The 19,801-nt window shown below is 52.8% G+C and overlaps 1 protein-coding gene across 2 annotated transcripts in view; it reads left to right on the forward strand.

Moving 5' to 3' along the window:
• Nucleotides 1-19,219, forward strand: part of smtnl (smoothelin, like) — a 64,747-nt gene extending 45,528 nt beyond the window's left edge. For both annotated transcript variants that reach the window (XM_070856900.1, XM_070856901.1), the window contains exons 4-8: nt 2,900-2,975; nt 5,537-5,707; nt 7,208-7,325; nt 16,493-16,644; nt 18,874-19,219. In XM_070856900.1, coding sequence (XP_070713001.1) covers nt 2,900-2,975; nt 5,537-5,707; nt 7,208-7,325; nt 16,493-16,644; nt 18,874-19,000 — 644 coding nt within the window. In that variant the 3' untranslated portion in view covers nt 19,001-19,219. The remainder of the gene's footprint in view (nt 1-2,899; nt 2,976-5,536; nt 5,708-7,207; nt 7,326-16,492; nt 16,645-18,873) is intronic.
• The last annotated feature ends 582 nt before the right edge of the window (nt 19,220-19,801 follow it).

Here is a 19,801-nt window from a genome sequence, read left to right on the forward strand (position 1 = left end):
GGAAGAGAATGGCTAAAGTAAATGTTGGTCCACTGGAGGATGAGACTGGGGAATTAATAATGGAGAACAGGCAGAGACATTGAACAAATATTTTGTGTCGGTCTTCACGATAGAAGATACTAAAAACATTCCAATAGTGGATAATCAAGGGGCTATAGGGAGGGAGGAACTTAATACAATCACTATCATTAATGAAGTAGTACTCAGTAAAATAATGGGACTAAAGGCGGACAAGTCCCCTGGACCTGACGGCTTGCATCCTAGGGTCTTAAAAGAAGTGGCTGCAGAGGTTGTAATCTACCAAAATTCCCTGGATTCTGGGGAGGTCCCAGCAGATTGGAAAACTGCAAATGTAACGCCCCTATTTAAAAAAGGAGGCAGACAGAAAGCAGGAAACTATAGACCAGTTAGCCTAACATCTGTGGTTGGGAAAATGCTAGAGTCCATTATTAAGGAAGCAGTAGCAGGACATTTGGAAAAGTATAATTCAGTCAAGCAGAGTCAGCGTGGTTTTATGAAAGGAAATCATGTTTGACAAACTTGCTGGAGTTCTTTGAAGATGTAACGAGCAGGGTGGATAAAGGGGAACCAGTGGATGTGGTGTATTTGGATTTCCAGAAGGCATTCGATAAGGTGCCACATAAAAGGTTACAGCACAAGATAAAAGTCCACGAGGTTGGAGGAAATATATTAGGATGGAGAGGATTGGCTAACTAACAGAAAACAGAGTCGGGATAAATGGGTCATTTTTCGGTTAGCAAACAGTAACTAGTGGGATGCCGCAGGGATCGGTGTTGGGACCTCAACTATTTACAATCTATATTAATGACTTGGATGAAGGGACTGAGTGTAATGTAGCCAAGTTTGCTGATGATACAAAGATGGGTGAGAAAGCAAATTGTGAGGACACAAAAAATCTGCAAAGGGATATAGACAGGCTAAGTGAGTGGGCAAACATTTGGCAGATAGAGTATAATGTGGGAAAGTGTGAGGTTATCTACTTTGGCAGAAAAAATAAAAAAGCAAATTATTATTTAAATCAAGAAAAATTACAAAGTGCTGCAGTACAGAGGGACCTGGGGGTCCTTGTACATGAAACACAAAAAGTTAGTGTGCAGGTACAGCAAGTGATCAGGAAGGCAAATGGAATGTTGGCCTTTATTGCAAGGGGATAGAGTATAAAAGCAGAGAAGTCCTGCTACAACTGTACAGGGTGTTGGTGAGGCCACACCTGGAGTACTGTGTACAGTTTTGGTCTCCGTATTTAAGGAAGGATATACTTGCATTGGAGGCTGTTCAGAGAAGGTTCACTCGGTTGATTCCGGAGATGAAGGGGTTCTGAAGAAAGGTTGAGTAGGTTGAGCCTGTACTCATTGGCGTTCAGAAGAAGGGGAGGTGATCTTGTTGAAACATATAAGATAATAAAGGGGCTCGACAAGGTGGATGCAGAGAGAATGATTCCACTCATAGGGGAATCTAGAACTAGGGGGCATAGTCTCAGAATAAGGGGTCGCCCATTTAAAAGAGGTGAGGAGGAATTTCTTCTCTCAGAGGGCTGTAAATCTGTGGAATTCTCTGCCCCAGAGAGCTGTGGAGGCTGGGTCATTGAATATATTTAAGGCGGAGATAGACAGATTTTTGACCGATAAAGGAGTAAAGGGTTATGGGCAGTGGGCGGGGAAGTGGAGCTGAGTCCATGATCAGATCAGCCATGATAGTATTAAATGGTGGAGCAGGCTCGAGAGGCTAAATGGCTGACTCCTGCTCCTATTTCTTATGTTGGAAACGCTGCAGCCAATTTGTGCACAGCAAGCTCTCACATACAGCAGTGTGATAATGACCAGATAATCTCTTGATGTTGATTGAGGGATAAATATTGGCCCCAGGACACCGGGGAGAACTCCCCTGCTCTTCTTCGAAATAGTGCCATGGGAACTTTTACGTCCACCTGAGAGCAGATGGGGCCTCGGTTTAACGTCTCATCAGAAAGACGGCACCTCCGACAGTGCGGCACTCCCTCAATACTGCCCCTCCGACAATGCGGCGCTCCCTCAGCACTGGCACTCCGACAGTGCGGCGCTCCCTCAGCACTGGCCCTCCGACAGTGCGGCGCTCCCTCAGCACTGGCCCTCCGACAGTGCGGCGCTCCCTCAGCACTGGCACTCCGACAGTGCGGCGCTCCCTCAGCACTGGCCCTCCGACAGTGCGGTGCTCCCTCAACACTGGCATTCTGACAGTGCGGTGCTCCCTCAGCACTGGCACTCCGACAGTGCGGCGCTCCCTCAGCACTGGCCCTCCGACAGTGCGGCGCTCCCTCAGCACTACCCCTCCGACAATGCGGCACTCCCTCAGCACTGGCCCTCCAACAGTGCGGCGCTCTGAGGCGCTCCCTCAGCACTGGCCCTCCGACAGTGCGGCGCTCCCTCAGCATTGGCCCTCCGACAGTGCGACGCTCCCTCAGCACTGGCACTCCGACAGTGCGGTGCTCCCTCAGCACTGGCCCTCCGACAGTGCGGCGCTCCCTCAGCACTGGCCCTCCGACAGTGCAGCGCTCCCTCAGCTTTGGCACTCCGACAGTGCGGCGCTCCCTCAGCACTGCCCCTCCGACAGTGCGGCGCTCCCTCAGCACTGGCCCTCCGACAGTGCGGCGCTCCCTCAGCTTTGGCACTCCGACAGTGCGGCGCTCCCTCAGCACTGCACTGGGAGTATCAGTCCGGAGTTTTGTGTTCATGTCTCTGGAGTGAGATTTGAACCCACAACCTTCTGACTCAGAGGCGAGAGTGCTGCTCACTGATTCACAGTCCAAGGCTACAAATGGTGGGTGTGGAAAGCAGGGATGTGTGTTTGTGTTGTGTTTCTGTAGTCTCTCATTGCCTCTATTTCATTGTTCTTTTCCCAGACAAGAGTGTGAATGTCAGTAAGACCATCTCTTCCATCAGCTACTCGATGTCGAGCGAAGTCCGATCCCCATCCAGGTAGGGACTTGGGGAATCCACCGTAAGCAAATCACCCGCCCACTTCCCGGCACCACTGCCCCCGTGCTCTGAACCCCCACATGTTCCTGACTCACCCCTCGCTCCGCTCTGTCCCAATCTCCTGGCTTTTCCATTGCCAACACTCCCCTGGCCAACCTCCCACCTTCCATAAACATGTGCTCATCCAAAACTCGGTGCGAGTTAGGACACGGGCAGCCGAGGCCCGCTCACCCATCGCCCCCTGTGCCCACTGCCCCGTGTCCCGCTCACCCATCACCCCCTGTGCTCACTGCCCCGTGTCCTAACTCGCACCGAGTCCCACTCACCCATCACCCCCTGTGCTCACTGCCCCGTGTCCTAACTCGCACCGAGTCCCACTCACCCATCACCCCCTGTGCTCACTGACCCGTGTCCTAACTCGCACCGAGTCCCGCTCACCCATCACCCCCTGTACTCACTGTCCCGTGTCCCGCTCACCCATCGCCCCCTGTGCTCACTGCCCCGTGTCCTAACTCGCACCGAGTCCCACTCACCCATCACCCCCTGTGCTCACTGACCCGTGTCCTAACTCGCACCGAGTCCCGCTCACCCATCACCCCCTGTACTCACTGTCCCGTGTCCCACTCACCCATCACCCCCTGTGCTCACTGCCCCGTGTCCTAACTCGCACCGAGTCCCACTCACCCATCACCCACTGTGCTCACTGCCCCGTGTCCTAACTCACACCGAGTCCCACTCACCCATCGCCCCCTGTGCTCACTGCCCCGTGTCCTAACTCGCACCGAGTCCCGCTCACCCATCACCCCCTGTGCTCACTGCCCCGTGTCCTAACTCACACCGAGTCCCACTCACCCATCACCCCCTGTGCTCACTGACCCGTGTCCTAACTCGCACCGAGTCCCGCTCACCCATCACCCCCTGTACTCACTGTCCCGTGTCCCACTCACCCATCACCCCCTGTGCTCACTGCCCCGTGTCCTAACTCACACCGAGTCCCACTCACCCATCACCCACTGTGCTCACTGCCCCGTGTCCTAACTCACACCGAGTCCCACTCACCCATCACCCACTGTGCTCACTGCCCCGTGTCCTAACTCGCACCCAGTCCCGCTCACCCATCACCCCTGTGCTCGGTAGAACAGAGACAGATTTTTGAATGACACGGGTGTCGAGGGTTATGGGGAGCGGGCAGGAAGTGGAGCTGAATCCAGGATCAGATCAGCCATGATCGTATTGAATGGCGGAGCAGGCTCGATGGGCCGAATGGGCAACTCCTGCTCCTATTTCTTATGTTCGTGAACCCGAGCTGAGTTCGAGGGCCGGTGTTCACACGGTGGGAGTGCCGTTCTGCCAGAAGCAGCGGAGATGGGCCTCTCCCCAGGGGTTGAACACGGGCCCCAGACCAGCCTGGTCAGCCTGTTCTAAACTGATACAGGTTCTGCCAAATCCGTCTGAAACACTAAAACCATCCACACTCCACTGCCCTGCCATGAAAAGGATTAAGATAATCGCAAGAAGAATTAAAAGCAGGGGTTAGAAAAAAGTTCTCAACTCCGAGGGTAGTTCGAATGTGGAATTCATGGTCACAAACTGTGACTGAATTAGAGTCAATAACCTCTTATAGAAGAACTTGAGATAGTCACTTGGAAAAGGGGAATATTAAAGGGTGTGGGGAGTGAGATTAGACTGAGTAGGTTTTTAAACAACAACATGTATTTATATAGCGCCTCTAATGCACTGAAACGTCCCAAGGTGCTTCACAGGAGTATAATGAGATTAAATATTTGACACCGAGCCGCATAAATAGAAATTAGCGCAGGTGAGCAAAAGCTTGGCCAAAGAGAGAGGTTTTAAGGAGCGTCTTGAAGGAGGAAAGAGAGGCGGAGAGGTTTCGGGAGGGAGTTCCAGAGTTTGGGGCCTAGGCAACAGAAGGCACGGCCACCGATGGCTGAGCGATTATAATCAGGGATGCTCAGAAGGGTAGAATTAGCGGGATTCCTGGGCAGATTACCCTGAATGGGAATCCTGCGTGTAAACTAACGGGCTGTAACACTATCGCTGGCCACTTGCTACAGGAACATTCGGATGGTTTCTGATTTACCCCTTCCTCCCCATTGGTGCGGACTATTGCCGGGGGCCAGCTCACCGGGACTCCCCACTGCTCCTCGCCCGCAAGGTCCCTGATCACGGGTGGACGGCAGACTGTGGAGTTCCAGCGGGCTATTTGGCCATGAGGAGCGGCGTGCTGGATGAGCCTCGTCATGTCCTTGTTCAACATCCTTTCCTTCGTTTGGGGTGGGAATCTTCCCGAGGCCACAGCTCCGAGGCCCGTTCTGAGACGCCTTTTGGCCTCAGACCTGCAGACAGACCAGAGACCGGGGATCCACCCGTGACCACGTGATGCGAGAGATCCAGTAGCACCTCGGTGGCAGCGTCACTGAACCAACGAGAGCTCACCTCAGTGCAAAACCCCAGGTAGCCTGTGGTTCTGTAAGGAGCATGAGATCCTCCAGTCTCGGACGTTTCTCTGTGTTTGATGCCGTCTCCTCCTTTCCCCGCAGTGTACTTGACCTTTACCCGGACGCGAGCACCAAATCGCAGATCCCGCCCCCCACCCTGCCCCGACAGGGCGAGAAGCGACCCTTACTGGTGAGGTCACAGACGCTGCCCCGGACATCCGGCACCCAATCGAGGAAGGCTCCCTTCGAGAAGTTCGAACTGGAAGGCAGTAGGTAAGGCCTCGACTCCGATCTCTGCACATTACAGGGAGTGAGTGGGCAGGGCTCACCTGCATTGGCACCACATCCCGCTGGCAGCCGGGTCTCAGTGGGTTGCTCTCTCTCTCTCTCTCTCTCTCTCTCGCCTGAGTCAGAAGATTGTGGGGTCAAGTCCCACTTGAGCACAAAAGTCTAGGCTGACACTCAAAGAGCTGCACTGTCGGAGAGGCAGTACTGAGGGAGTGCAGCACTGTCGGAGGGGCAGTACCGAGGGAGTGCCGCACTGTCGGAGGGGCAGTACTGAGGGAGCGCCGCACTGTCAGAGGGGCAGTACTGAGGGAGTGCCGCACTGTCGGAGGGGCAGTACTGAGGGAGCGCCGCACTGTCGGAGGGGCAGTACTGAGGGAGCGCCGCACTGTCGGAGGGGCAGTACTGAGGGAGCACGCACTGTCGGAGGGGCAGTACTGAGGGAGTGCCGCACTGTAGGAGGGGCAGTACTGAGGGAGCGCCGCACTGTCGGAGGGGCAGTACTGAGGGAGCGCCGCACTGTCGGAGGGGCAGTACTGAGGGAGCGCCGCACTGTCGGAGGGGCAGTACTGAGGGAGCGCCGCACTGTCGGAGGGTGCTGTCTTTTGATGAGACGTTAAACCTAGGCCCCGTCTGCCCTCTCAGGTGGATGTAAAAGGTCCCATGGCACTATTTTGAAGAAGAGCAGAGGAGGTGTCCTGGGGCCAATATTTATCCCTCAATCAACATCATTAAAACAGATTATCTGGTCATTATTACATTGCTGTTTGTGGGAGCTTGCTGTGTGTAAATTGGCTGTAGCGTTTCCCACATTACAACAGTGACTGCACTCCAAAAGTACTTCATTGGCTGTGCAGCACTTGGGATATCCTGAGGTGGCGAATGGCGCTATAGAAATGCAAGTATTTATTTCTTTCCAGTAAGACAAAAGTACTTTGTTCTCTCTCTCGCTGTCCTCCCTTCCCTCTCCCGACATGGCGGACTCTGGCTGGGGTACAGTCCCCAAGTGCCCGTTCTTCATGCGCAAGGCGGGCACAGTGAGTGTTGGTCCTGACTTTACCCGGGACCTCCCGAGGCACTGGTCACTGGACGGTTGTCAGGACGTGGATCCCCGGCTAAATCCCCCCCTCCTTGACCCAGGCCAATTATAGCATCCCAGCTCAGAGACCTGCAATTGTACCCGGGACCCTGTCCTGACCCGTGTGGCCCAGGGCGCGACAGCCAGCAACCCAGGAACCAGAGGGGTACTTGCCAGTTAGAAATAAAATTAAACCAAATAGGCTGAGGGGAAAGTGGGGGAGTGGGACTAATCGGATCGCTCAAAGAGGCGGCAAGGGCTCGATGGGCCGAATGGCCTCCTTCAGTGCTGCATCATTCTGTGAAACGGTCTTTATCATCAGCGGGTGTCGCTGTGAGTGAGGCGATGCACAGGGTCTTCAGTCCAGCCCCCGGGCAGCTCCGCATTTACTGCATTGACCCTTTTTGCAGGGGCAAAGTCGGGGTCGCGAAGGGAAAGCTCCAACGATCTCAGAGTTTTGGGACGAGTGCCAGCAGCATCAAACACATCCTTCTGGAGTGGTGTCGCTCCAAGACAATCGGATACAAGGTAAGCAAAGGGTTAATACCCAGCGGGCGAAGTGGGGGGTGCAGGCGGGCTAAGGCGATGGCTGGAACCAGTTCTACCGATACACGGCCCATCGCACAGTCTGCGTCGGGGTTGTCGCAGGGTTAAGTTATGAGGAGAGATTACATAAACTAGGATTGTATTCCCTGGAATTTAGAAGCTTAAGAGGTGATTTGATCGAAGGTTTCAGGATATTAAGGGGAACGGATAGGGTGATCGAGAGAACCGATTGCAGGCTGGCTGGAGAGTCGAGGACCAGGGGCAGAGTCTAAAGATTAGAGCCAGGCCTTTCTGGAGTGAAATTAGGAAACACTTCTACACACAAAGAGCAGTAGAAGCCTGGGACACTCTTCCACAAACGACAATTGTGGCTGGGTCAATTGTTAATTTTAAATCAGAGATTGATCGCTTTCTGTTAACCAAAAGTATTGAGGGATATCAGGACGCAGATCAGCCGTGGATCTCACTGAATGGCGGAACGGGCTCGAGGGGCTGAATGGCCTCCTCCTGTTCCTATGGTTGCTATAATTGGCCTCAGTGCCCTTCAGTTAGGGAGGGGGGAGATCAGCAGCCGTGTTTTGCCTTCCCGGTGACCCGTGCCCCGTGTGGGGACATTGGGGGAGGACAGGTTCGAGCCAGGCTCTGAATTTCCCCCTCTCCAGAATGAAAAATTCCACCAATACTCACACTTGAAGGCCGGCCATCTGGAGGAAACTACTGGTACTGCCAAAGGGGGGTGGAGGGGCGGGCGGTGAAAGTGAGGGAGCAGAGAAAAAGCAATACAGAATGAGTTGATGGGGAGTGGAGTTCGATCCCTTGCACTGCAGGGTTCCTGGGCTGAGCTGTGTGCTGCTGATGGGTGCAGAGCCCGGCCCAGCCACTCTCCGACAGGGAGGCAAGAGCAGAGAGCTGTCACCGATCATTCCCCCTGCACCCAGGAGAGCTCGTGTGTGCCTCCTGCTGGCCAACCCAAGAGTGGCCACAGGTGGCTGGGCCAGGGCGCTGAGGAGAACAGGGTCAAGGTTTGGTGGGCAGCATGGCATCAAAGAAATACTGAGCATGTGGGGAATGGGTGGCGAAGTCGATAAAACACCATTATTTCTCACCGAGGGAGTGCCGCACTGTCGGAGGTGCCGTCATTCGGATGAGACGTTAAACCGAGGCACCGTCTGCCCTCTCAGGAGGATGTAAAAGATCCCACGGCCACTATTGGTAGAAGAGCAGGGGAGTTAGCCCCGGTGTCCTGGGGCCAAAATTTATCCATCAACCAACATCACTAAAACAGATTATCTGGTCATTATCACATTGCTGGTTGTGGGAGCTTACTGTGTACAAATTGGCTGCCACGTTTCAACAATGAGTACACTTCAAAAGTACTTCATTGGCTATAAAGTGCTTTGGGACGTCCGGAGGTGGTGAAAGACGCTATAAAAATATAACACATGCTGTACCTGCCCTGGGAGTGTTTGATGGGACAGTACATTGCTTAACTGCGAGCATGTATTACATCTGTGAACGCAGGGCTCTAAGTCCGCATCGATACCGGGCCACCACACGTGGGATCTGGCTATCGCTTTCATCATTACGATGCCTGAGTGGGTACTGTGGAGGTCATTGATGAAGGTGTCTCTGCCCTTCTTGGGGACCAAGACTCGATTGCCCCACAGAAGGCAGTCTGCCTGTATAGACATTTCATCTTTGCGCCGCTGGAACGGCTTTATCTCTTCCTGCATTTCCACTGGGACACTGGACCCGCTCCCGTGAAGCACACAGCTTTTGACTAGAGATAAGGGGTCCTGGTTTGTCCATGTTTTGATCTGCCGGGCAGTGACGGATGATTACTCACTCTCAAATGCTTCCATAACCATGGCTAGATCTGCGGACTGCGCCATTTCCACCCCCGTGGTGGACAATGGCAGCCGACTGAGAGCATCGGCGCAGTTTTCTGTGCCTGGCCTGTGGCGGATGGCGTAGCTGTATGCGGACAATGTGAGCGGCCTTCTCTGGATGCGGGCCGATACGTTGGTATTTATCCCTTTAGTCTTAGAAAACAGGGATATAAGTGGCTTATGGTCAGTTTCCAATTCGAATTTTGGCCCAAACAGGTATTGATGCATTTTCTTTACCCCATAGACACACGCTAACGCTTCTTTGTCAATCATGCTGTAGGCTCTCTCAGCCGTAGACAGACTCCTGGATGCATAAGCAACCGTTTACAGTTTCCTGAAATCATTAGCTTGTTGCAATACACACCCGACGCCATATGACGACGCATCACATGCTAGTACCAAACGCTTACATGGATCATACACACAAACAATTTGTTTGAGCATAACAATTTTCTCGCTTTTACAAAGGCATTTTCTTGACTTTTGCCCCAAACCCATTCGCCCCCTTTTCGTAGTAAGACATGTAATGGTTCTAACAGTGTGCTGAGACCCGGTAAGAAGTTACCAAAGTAGTTCAAGAGTCCCAGAAACGACCGCAGCTCCGTCACGTTCTGTGGCCTCTGTGCGTTCTCTATTACCTCCATCTTCGAGTTGGTGGGCCTGATGCCATCCGCCGCAATCCTCCTTCCCAGGAACTCCACTTCAGGTGCCCGGAAAATGCACTTCGAGCTTTTTAACCTGAGCCCCATGCGGTTGAGTTGACTAAGAACCTCCTCCAGGTTCTGCAGATGCTCGACTGTGTTCCGACCTGTGGCCAAGATGTCGTCCTGCAAGACCACGGTATGCGGGACCGAATTCAGTAAACTTTCCATGTTTCTCTGGAATATCGCCACCGCTGATCGGATTCCAAACGGGCATCTGTTATAAACAAAAAGACCGTTGTGCGTGTTGATGCAGGTGAGGGCCTTCGATGATTCCTCCAGTTCCTGCGTCATGTCGGCTGAAGTCAGATCCAGCTTTGTGAACGTCTTTCCTCCCGCCAGCGTTGCAAAGAGATCGTAGGCCTTTGGTAGTGGGTATTGGTCCTGCAGGGAGAAACGATTGATAGTTACTTTGTAATCGCTACAGATTCTGACGATGCCGTCTCCCTTGAGGACTGGGACAATAGGACTGGCCCACTCGCTGAACTCGATCGGTGAAATGATGCCCTCTCTTTGCAATCGGTCTAGCTCGATCTCTATCCTTTCTCTCATCATGTACGGTGTTGCTCTCACCTTGTGATGGATGGGTCGCGCCCCCGGAGTTAGGTGGATCTACACTTTTGCTCCTTGGAATTTCCTGATGCCTGGTTCGAATAGCGAAGGAAATTTGTTTAAGACCTGGGCACACGAAGTGTCGTCAGCGGGCCATATTGCTCGGACATCATCCCAGTTCCAGCGTATCTTTCCCAGCCAGCTCCTGCCGAGCAGCGTGGGACCATCGCCCGATACCACCCAGAGTGGTAGCTTGTGCACCGTTCCATCGTAGGAAACCTTTACGGTAGCACTGCCGATTACAGGAGTAAGTTCTTTAGTGTAAGTTCTTAGTCTCGTGTGAACTGGCATTAAGACTGGGCTTGAGGCCTTGTTGCACCACAACCTTTCGAAAGTCTTTTTGCCCATGATGGACTGGCTCATGCCCGTGTCCAGCTCCATTCACACCGGGAGTCCATTTAGTTCATCATTCAGCATTATCGGGGGACAATTCATGGTAAATGTGTGCACCCCATGTCCCTCTGCCTTCTCTATCTGAGGCTCTGGTTCGTTGTGATCCTCCGTGGATCTGTCCTCCTCTGCAACGTGGTGGTTTGCAGGTTTAACAGGCTTAGCAGCTCGCCTGCACACTCGTTGAAGGTGTCCCATTGTTCCACAGCCCTTGCAAACTTATCCTTTGAATCGGCATGAATGGAAACGATGATCACTCTCGCAGCGCCAACGAGGTGTTAATGGCCTTGCATTCATCACCCTTGATGGTGGACTCTGAGACATCTGTGGACGTGTAGCTGCAGGTATGTGTGACCTGCCCTGTACGTTATGATTCAAAAACAACATCACTTTGTTCATAGTACTTGTAGCAGCACTTGCGTGCTGAGAGATTTGCTTCGTATTGTCACTGGTGGCAATGAACGCCTGGGCTATCGCTAAGGCCTTACTCAAGGTCAAAAGCTTGCAAAGTATGGTTTTGCGGCCAATGCCAAGTACGAAAAAGTCTCTGAGCATGTGCTCCAAATGTCCTTCAAATTCGCAATGTCCTGCAAGGTGTCTTAGCTCGGCGACATAACTCGCCACTTCCTGGCCTTCAGACCTTTTGTAGGTGTAGAACCGGTACCTCACCATCAGAACGCTTTCGTTCGGGTTCAAATGCTCTCGGACTAGTGTGCACAAATCGTCGTACGATTTCTCCGTGGGTTTCGCTGGAGTGAGCAGATTCTTCATGAGGCCATACGTTGGTGCCCCACAAACGGTGAGGAGGATCGCTCTACATTTGGCAGTGCTCTCTTCCCCATCTAGCTCGTTGGCCACGAAGTATTGGTCGAGTCGCTCCACAAAAGTTTCCCAATCAGCTCCCTCCAAAAATTTCTCCAGGATGCCCACTGTTCTCTGCATCTTTGGGTTCGCTATCTGTATCTCGTCGCCAGTTGTTGTGTATGGAGAAAGAGTCAGACTGAACACTGTGAGCCCAAAGTAACGTGTGACTTTAGTCTTTTATTGCAGGTCTCCAGAATGCCTCTCCAACCTGTGAAGCCTTCTTAAATAACTGTGCTCCCAAGGGATTATGGGATCCCTTGGGACTCCGGGGAATGAGCCCTCTGGTGGCTGTACAGAGTAAATACAAGTCCACATATATAACAACCATCAAGCCAGGGGACCAACCCTGGTTCAACGAAGAATGCAGAAGAGCATAACCAGGAGCAGCACCAGCCATATCTAAAAATGAGATGTTGACCTAGGGAAGCATGCAGGGTAGGACTACTTGCATGCTAAACAATGGAAGAAACATGCGATAAACAGTGCTAAGCGATCCTACAATCAACGGATGAGATCAAAGCTCTGCAGTCCTGCCACATTCGGTCGTGAATGGTAGTGGACAATTAAACAAACGGGAGGAGGGGGGTCCATGAACATCCCCATTCTCAATGATGGCGGAGCTCAGCACGCAAGTGAAAACAACAAAGCTGAAGCGTTTGCAATCATCTTGAGCCAGCAGTGCTGAGTGGATGATCCATATCGGACTCTTCCTGAGGTCCCCACCATCACAGAAGCCAGTCTACAGTCAATTTGATTCACACCACGTCATATCAAGAAACGGCTGAGCGCACTCGATACAACCCTGACCACATCCCAGCTGTCGTGTTGAAGATTTGTGATCCAAAACTAGCCGCACCTCTAGCCAAGCTGTTTCAATACAGCTACAACTCTGGCATCTATTCGACAATGTGGAAAATTGCCAGGTATGTCCTGTTCATAAAAAGGACAAATCCAATCCGGCCAATTACCGTCCCATGAGTCTAATCTCAATCGTCAACAAAGTGATGGAAAGTATTGTCGACAGTGCTAGCAAGTGGAACTTATTCAGTGTTCAGTGCTCACTGATGTTCAGCTTCCACCAGGAGCATTTCGTTCCAGACCTCATTACAGCCTTGGTCCAAACATGGACAAAAGCTTAATTCCACAGGTCAGGTGAGAGTCACTCATCATCATCGTAGGCGGTCCCTCGTATCGAGGATGACTTGCTTCCATGCCAAAAATGATGAGTTCATAGGTGTTTCAATGAAGGACCTAATGTCCAGATCCCGAACTACATGTTGAAGGGTGGAAGATGCCTGTCCGTGGATTTTTTTTAACGTGTGGTGGCTGTTGCACACCAGCCATCACACGGACTGGAGACCAGCTCTGGTGCACGGACCTAGTGCGCACACATATCGCATTGTGGGCCGGCCCGTGCTGCCCCTGGGCCCCTCGCCTCTGCTGGGCCCCCGAACTCACGCCTCTCCTGGGCCCCAATCACATCGCTCCACAATCACTCGCCGCTCCTGCCCACGCACCAATCAGCGACCTGGACCTTGGTAACGGCCAATCCAGTCATCCTCTTCATAGTCGTCGCATGAGAGTGACTACCCTTGACATTAAGGCAGCATTTGACTGAGTGTGGCATCAATGAGCCCTAGTAAACAAATGAATGGGAATCGGTGGGGGGGGGGGGGAGGGGGGCACTCTCCATTGGCTGGAGTCATACCTAGCACAAAGGAAGATGGTGATTGGATGTCAATCATCTCAACCCCAGTACATCACTGCAAGACTTCCTCAGGGCAGTGTCCTCGGCCCAACCATCTTCAGTTTCTTCATCATTGACCTTCCCTCCATCATAATGTCAGAAATGGGGATGTTCGCTGATGATTGCAGTGTTCAGTTCCATTTGCAACTCAGATAATGAAGCAGTCCGTGTCAGCATGCAGCAAAACCTGGATGACATTCAGGCTTGGGCTGATAAGTGGTAAGTAACATTTGTGCCACACAATGGCAATGGCTATCTCCAACAAGCAAAAGTCTAACCACCGAACCTTGATAGCCAATGTCATTACCATCACCGAATCCCCCGCCATCAACATCCTGGGGCTTACCATGGACCAGAAAATTAAATTAACTGGAGCAGCCACATAAATACTGTGGCAGCAAGGGTGGATCAGAGATTAGGTGTTCTGCGGCAAGTGTCTCACCTCTTGACTCCCCAAAGCCTTTCCACCATCTACAAAACACAAGTCAAGAGTGTGATAGACTACTTGCCTCGATGAGTGCAGCTCCAATTGCACTGAAGAAGCTCAACACCATCCAAAACAAAGCAGCCGCTTGATTGACAGCCCATCTACCACCTTCAACATTCACTCCCTCCACCACCGGCGCCCCCTGGCTGCAGTGTGTACCATCTACAAGATGCACTGTAGCAACTCACCAAGGCTTCTTCGGCAGCACCTCCCAAACCCGCGACTTCTACCACCTAGAAGGACAAGGGCAGCAGGCGCATGGGAACACCACCACCTCCACGTTCCCCTCCCAGTCACACTCCATCTCGGGTGAAAATTCTGAAACTCTCTCCTTAACAGCGCAGTGGGAGTACCTCCACCACAAGGACTGCAGCCGTTCAAGGCGGCTCATCACCACCATGTTCTCACAGGCAATTTGGGATGGATGGTAACTGCTGACCTTGCCAGAGACACCCACATCCCGGAACTAATTTTTAAAAAGTCATTGACAAATATGGTGAAAAAGGAGGAGAGAGAAAACAGGGAATTATAGACCGGTCAGCCTGACATCAGTAGTGGGTAAAATGATGGAATCAATTATTAAGGATATCATAGCAGCGCATTTGGAAAGAGGTGACATGATAGGTCCAAGTCAGCATGGATTTGTGAAAGGGAAATCATGCTTGACAAATCTTCTGGAATTTTTTGAGGATGTTTCCAGTAGAGTGGACAAGGGAGAACCAGTTGATGTGGTGTATTTGGACTTTCAGAAGGCTTTCGACAAGGTCCCACACAAGAGATTAATGTGCAAAGTTAAAGCACATGGGATTGGGGGTAGTGTGCTGACATGGATTGAGAACTGGTTGTCAGACAGGAAGCAAAGAGTAGGAGTAAATGGGTACTTTTCAGAATGGCAGGCAGTGACTAGTGGGGTACCGCAAGGTTCTGTGCTGGGGCCCCAGCTGTTTACACGGTACATTAATGATTTAGTCGAGGGGATTAAATGTAATATCTCCAAATTTGCGAATGACACTAAGTTGGGTGGCAGTGTGAGCTGCGAGGAGGATGCTATGAGGCTGCAGGGTGACTTGGATAGGTTAGGTGAGTGGGCAAATGCATGGCAGATGAAGTATAATGTGGATAAATGTGAGGTTATCCACTTTGGTGGTAAAAACAGAGAGACAGACTATTATCTGAATGGTAACAGATTAGGAAAAGGGGAGGTGCAACGAGTCATGGTACATCAGTCATTGAAGGTTGGCATGCAGGTACAGCAGGCGGTTAAGAAAGCAAATGGCATGTTGGCTTTCATAGCGAGGGAATTTGAGTACAGGGGCAGGGAGGTGTTGCTACAGTTGTATAGGGCTTTGGTGAGGCCACACCTGGAGTATTGTGTACAGTTTTGGTCTCCTAACTTGAGGAAAGACATTTTTGCTATTGAGGGAGTGCAGCGAAGGTTCACCAGACTGATTCCCGGGATGGCGGAACTGACATATCAAGAAAGACTGGATCAACTGGGCTTGTATTCACTGGATTTCAGAAGAATGAGAGGGGACCTCACAGAAACGTTTAAAATTCTGACGAGTTTAGACAGGTTAGATGCAGGAAGAATGTTTCCAATGTTGGGGAAGTCCAGAACCAGGGGGTCACAGTCTAAGAATAAGGGGTAAGCCATTTAGGACCGAGATGAGGAGAAACTTCTTCACCCAGAGAGTGGTGAACCTGTGGAATTCTCTACCACAGAAAGTTGTTGAGGCCAATTCACTAAATATATTCAAAAAGGAGTTAGATGTACTAGGGGGATCAAGGGGTATGGCGAGAAATCAGGAATGGGGTACTGAAGTTGCATGTTCAGCCATGAACTCATTGAATGGCGGTGCAGGCTCAAAGGGCCGAATGGCCCACTCCTGCACCTATTTTCTATGTTTCTATGCAGAGGGAGCTTTACTCTATATCTAACCCGTGCTGTACCTGTCCTGGGAGTATTTGATGGGACAGTGTAGAGGGAGCTTTACTCTGTATCTAACCCGTGCTGTACCTGTCCTGGGAGTATTTGATGGGACAGTGTAGAGGGAGCTTTACTCTGTATCTAACCCGTGCTGTACCTGCCCTGGGAGTGTTTGATGGGACAGTGTAGAGGGAGCTTTACTCTGTATTTAACCACGTGCTGTACCTGCCCTGGGAGTGTTTGATGGGACAGTGTAGAGGGAGCTTTACTCTGTATCTAACCCGTGCTGTACCTGCCCTGGGAGTGTTTGACGGGACAGTGTAGAGGGAGCTTTACTCTGTATTTAACCCCCTGTATCTGCCCTGGGAGTGTTTGACGGGACAGTGTAGAGGGAGCTTTACTCTGTATTTAACCACGTGCTGGGAGCACTAACATTTATCACCTTAATGGGGATAAAACTCAGCAGGAAAGGAGAGAACCTGTGTGCCTGTGAGATCAGGTGTGGATTTAAATCTCCATCTTTTCCCTGCAGCTGATTGACATCCAGAACTTCTCCGCGAGTTGGAGCAACGGGATGGCGTTCTGTGCTCTCATCCACTCCTTCTTCCCGGAAGCCTTCGAGTACATCGAGCTGAGCCCCAGTAACCGCAAACAGAACTTCGAGCTTGCGTTCAGCATGGCGGAGTGAGTACTGCCCCGTCCCCAGACACAGCCCGCTCGTCCCCAGGTCCCGTCACCGGGGGAGGTCAGAATGTCCCGTTCGACTGCCTGTACCAAGGACCTCTGCTTGATCACCCCGAACTGTCGCAGGTCCCGTGTTGCTTGTAAATCTGTAACTAAAGAAGCACCTTCCCCACACGGGACTGCAGCGGTTCGAGAACTCGACGGCAACAGTGGGCAATAAATGCCGGCAATGCCAGCGACGCCACATCCCCAGAATGAATACTGAAAGTAATGCTAGACCTCCCAAGCTTCATTCCCAAGGGGCCCTCGCAGTGCCTTGTGGTGCCGGTAACTTCAGTTCCACAGATCCCGGGGTACGTCTCGGGATTTGGTCAATCTCCGCCCGTCACCACCGAGGCCAGCTACCGATGGGCCTCCTCTCCCCTGGCCCAGGGAGGAGGGGAAAGTGCGCGGGGGGGGGGGGAAAGTGCGCGGGGGAGGGGAAAGTGCGCGGGGGAGAAAGCGCGCTTCTCCTTGCTAAGTCTGCCAGCGAGAGGCCAGGCCGGCCTGCGATGCACCCTACAGTCAAATAGCCCGCCAATGCTCATTGTCGAGGCTAACACGAAGTCCCAGAGTGTCACTGGAGCTTTCAGACACTCCAAGATTGCACTCAACTCCGCGCCCCCCCCTCCCCACTCAACCCCCACGCGCGCCCCCCCCCCCCTCCCCTCCCCACTCAATCCCGCGCGCCAGCCCCCACCCCGCCCAGCTCTGTTGCCACGTGTCACGAAGCAGCCATGTCCTATGAGGCCACATTCCGCGGGACGGAAATGAGCTGCGGAGAGTTGATATGCCGTCATTCTCTGCACGTGTACACGGTGATTTACAAGACTGGAATCACATTGCTGCCGAGACATGAGATCAATCATATACAGGAGTAAAGTGCCTGCCTTTAACAGAGAGATCAGTGACCCATGGACACATTACGTTGAAATAGTTAACAGATTTTAAAGACAAAGAGCAGGCAGATGCTCCTTACCCCCCTCCTTCCTCCTTTCTCCCCCCACTTCCCTCTTCTCCTCCCCCCCCCCCCACCGAGCATACGATGGTCGGGATTGCAACGCGAAGGTTCACCAATTGCAACGGCCCATCTCTTTAAACTGGAGCCCACTGGGTTACAATGTCACCTCGGAAACTGCTTGTTTCCACCATTACGGTTCTGGCCCCGTCAATCGCTGCAAGTTTTTAAATTCTATTCAGAGCTGCTCGGTGCCTGCTCCTGTGATCGCAGGATGGGGGGTTTAACCCCTCGTCAGCTGTGGCTCAGTGGGTCGCTCTCTCTCATCTCAGAGTGAGAACGTCATGGGTTCGAGCCCTACTCCAAAGACTTGAGCACATAATCCAGACTGACATTCCCAGTGCAGTACTGAGGGAGCGCCGCACTGTCGGAGGGGCAGTACTGAGGGAGCGCCGCACTGTCGGAAGGGCAGTGCTGAGGGAGCGCCGCACTGTCGGAGGGGCAGTACTGAGGGAGCGCCGCACTGTCGGAGGGGCAGTACTGAGGGAACGCCGCACTGTCGGAGGGGCAGTACTGAGGGAGCGCCGCACTGTCGGAGGGGCAGTACTGAGGGAGCGCCGCACTGTCGGAGGGGCAGTACTGAGGGAGTGCCGGGCTGTCGGAGGGGCAGTACTGAGGGAGCGCCGCACTGTCGGAGGGGCAGTACTGAGGGAGCGCCGCACTGTCGGAGGGGCAGTACTGAGGGAGCACCGCACTGTCGGAGGGGCAGTACTGAGGGAGCGCCGCACTGTCGGAGGGGCAGTACTGAGGGAGCGCCGCACTGTCGCAGGGGCAGTACTGAGGGAGCGCCGCACTGTCGCAGGGGCAGTACTGAGGGAGCGCCGCACTGTCGGAGATGACGACTTTCAGATGAGATATTACACCAAGGCCCCGATTGCTCTATCAGGTGGAAGTAAAAGATCACACGGCCATTACTTGAAAGAAGAGAAGAGAGTTCTCCTCGGTGTACTGGTCCAATATTTATCCTTCAATCAACAGGAATAAAACAGATTATCTGGCCATTGCTGTGTGTGGGAGCTTGCTGTGCGCAAATTGGCTGCCGCGTTTCCCACATTACAACAGTGACTACACTTCAAAGAGCACATCATTGGCTGTAAAGCGCTTTGGGACGCGCTGAGGTGGTGAAAGGCGCTATAGAAATGCGAGTCTTATGTTTATTGTTGGTGTTGCAGGAAGCTGGCACACTGTGACAGGCTGATCGAAGTGGAGGACATGATGGTGATGGGGAACAAACCAGACCCCATGTGCGTCTTCACGTACGTACAGTCGCTCTACAACCACCTGCGGCGATTCGAGTGAATGCCGTGGGGACCGAGGGGCTCAGCATCCCCCCCTACCCCACCCTCCCCGGCGGACACGAAGGGCGGGGTCACCAGGTCACCGACAGTGCCTCGCGGCAATCACGGAGACGCCTCAGCAAATGTAAACCGCCGGACGTCCATTGTTCACGGCAGGAGATTACTAATGGCCGCCTACGCAGATCATTAAACATTACAATAAAGAGAGATTTGACTTGTACCATTGGGGGTGGGTCTTTCTTCAGAGGCCCGCGCTTCACAGGGAACCCAGACTCAACATAGTAAGCTGCTGTGGCGACGGAGATTGGGGGAGAAATTCAGCTCGTTTGCGACTTTTCTCCCGGGCGCTAAATTTGCGGCGCCGCTAACCGGGAGTGCCCCATTCTGCCCGCGTTGACGACGCCATCACCGTGCGCACCGAGCCGTTTCTGCCCCGAGCTGCGCGAGGCGACGCAACGACAGATCGAGGGGGCACGGACCGTGGCTGTCGATCGCTCGCGGGGCGCTCGCTAACGGGCAGGCGGCGCGTAAATAAATCAATCGGCCGACTTCCACCTGTGGCACGGTGGATGGTGGGGTCCGAGCCGCAATATTGCAGCCCGGCACCCCGCTCCCCGGTGGGCCAGCTTGGCCCGCCCCTTTAATGAGGCAGCGTCAACGATCAAAGCACACTCGCACTCTCGGCATTTTCCTCGCACCATTGTACCAACAAACGCACAGAAAGGTTAAAGTTCATGTATTGATCACATGACCAACGATGGTGTGAAAGACTGAACAGGCGGGGCACTTTTCTCTAGAAAAG

The sequence above is a fragment of the Pristiophorus japonicus genome, chromosome 16, assembly GCF_044704955.1.
Source record: "Pristiophorus japonicus isolate sPriJap1 chromosome 16, sPriJap1.hap1, whole genome shotgun sequence".
Lineage (NCBI taxonomy): Eukaryota > Metazoa > Chordata > Chondrichthyes > Pristiophoridae > Pristiophorus > Pristiophorus japonicus.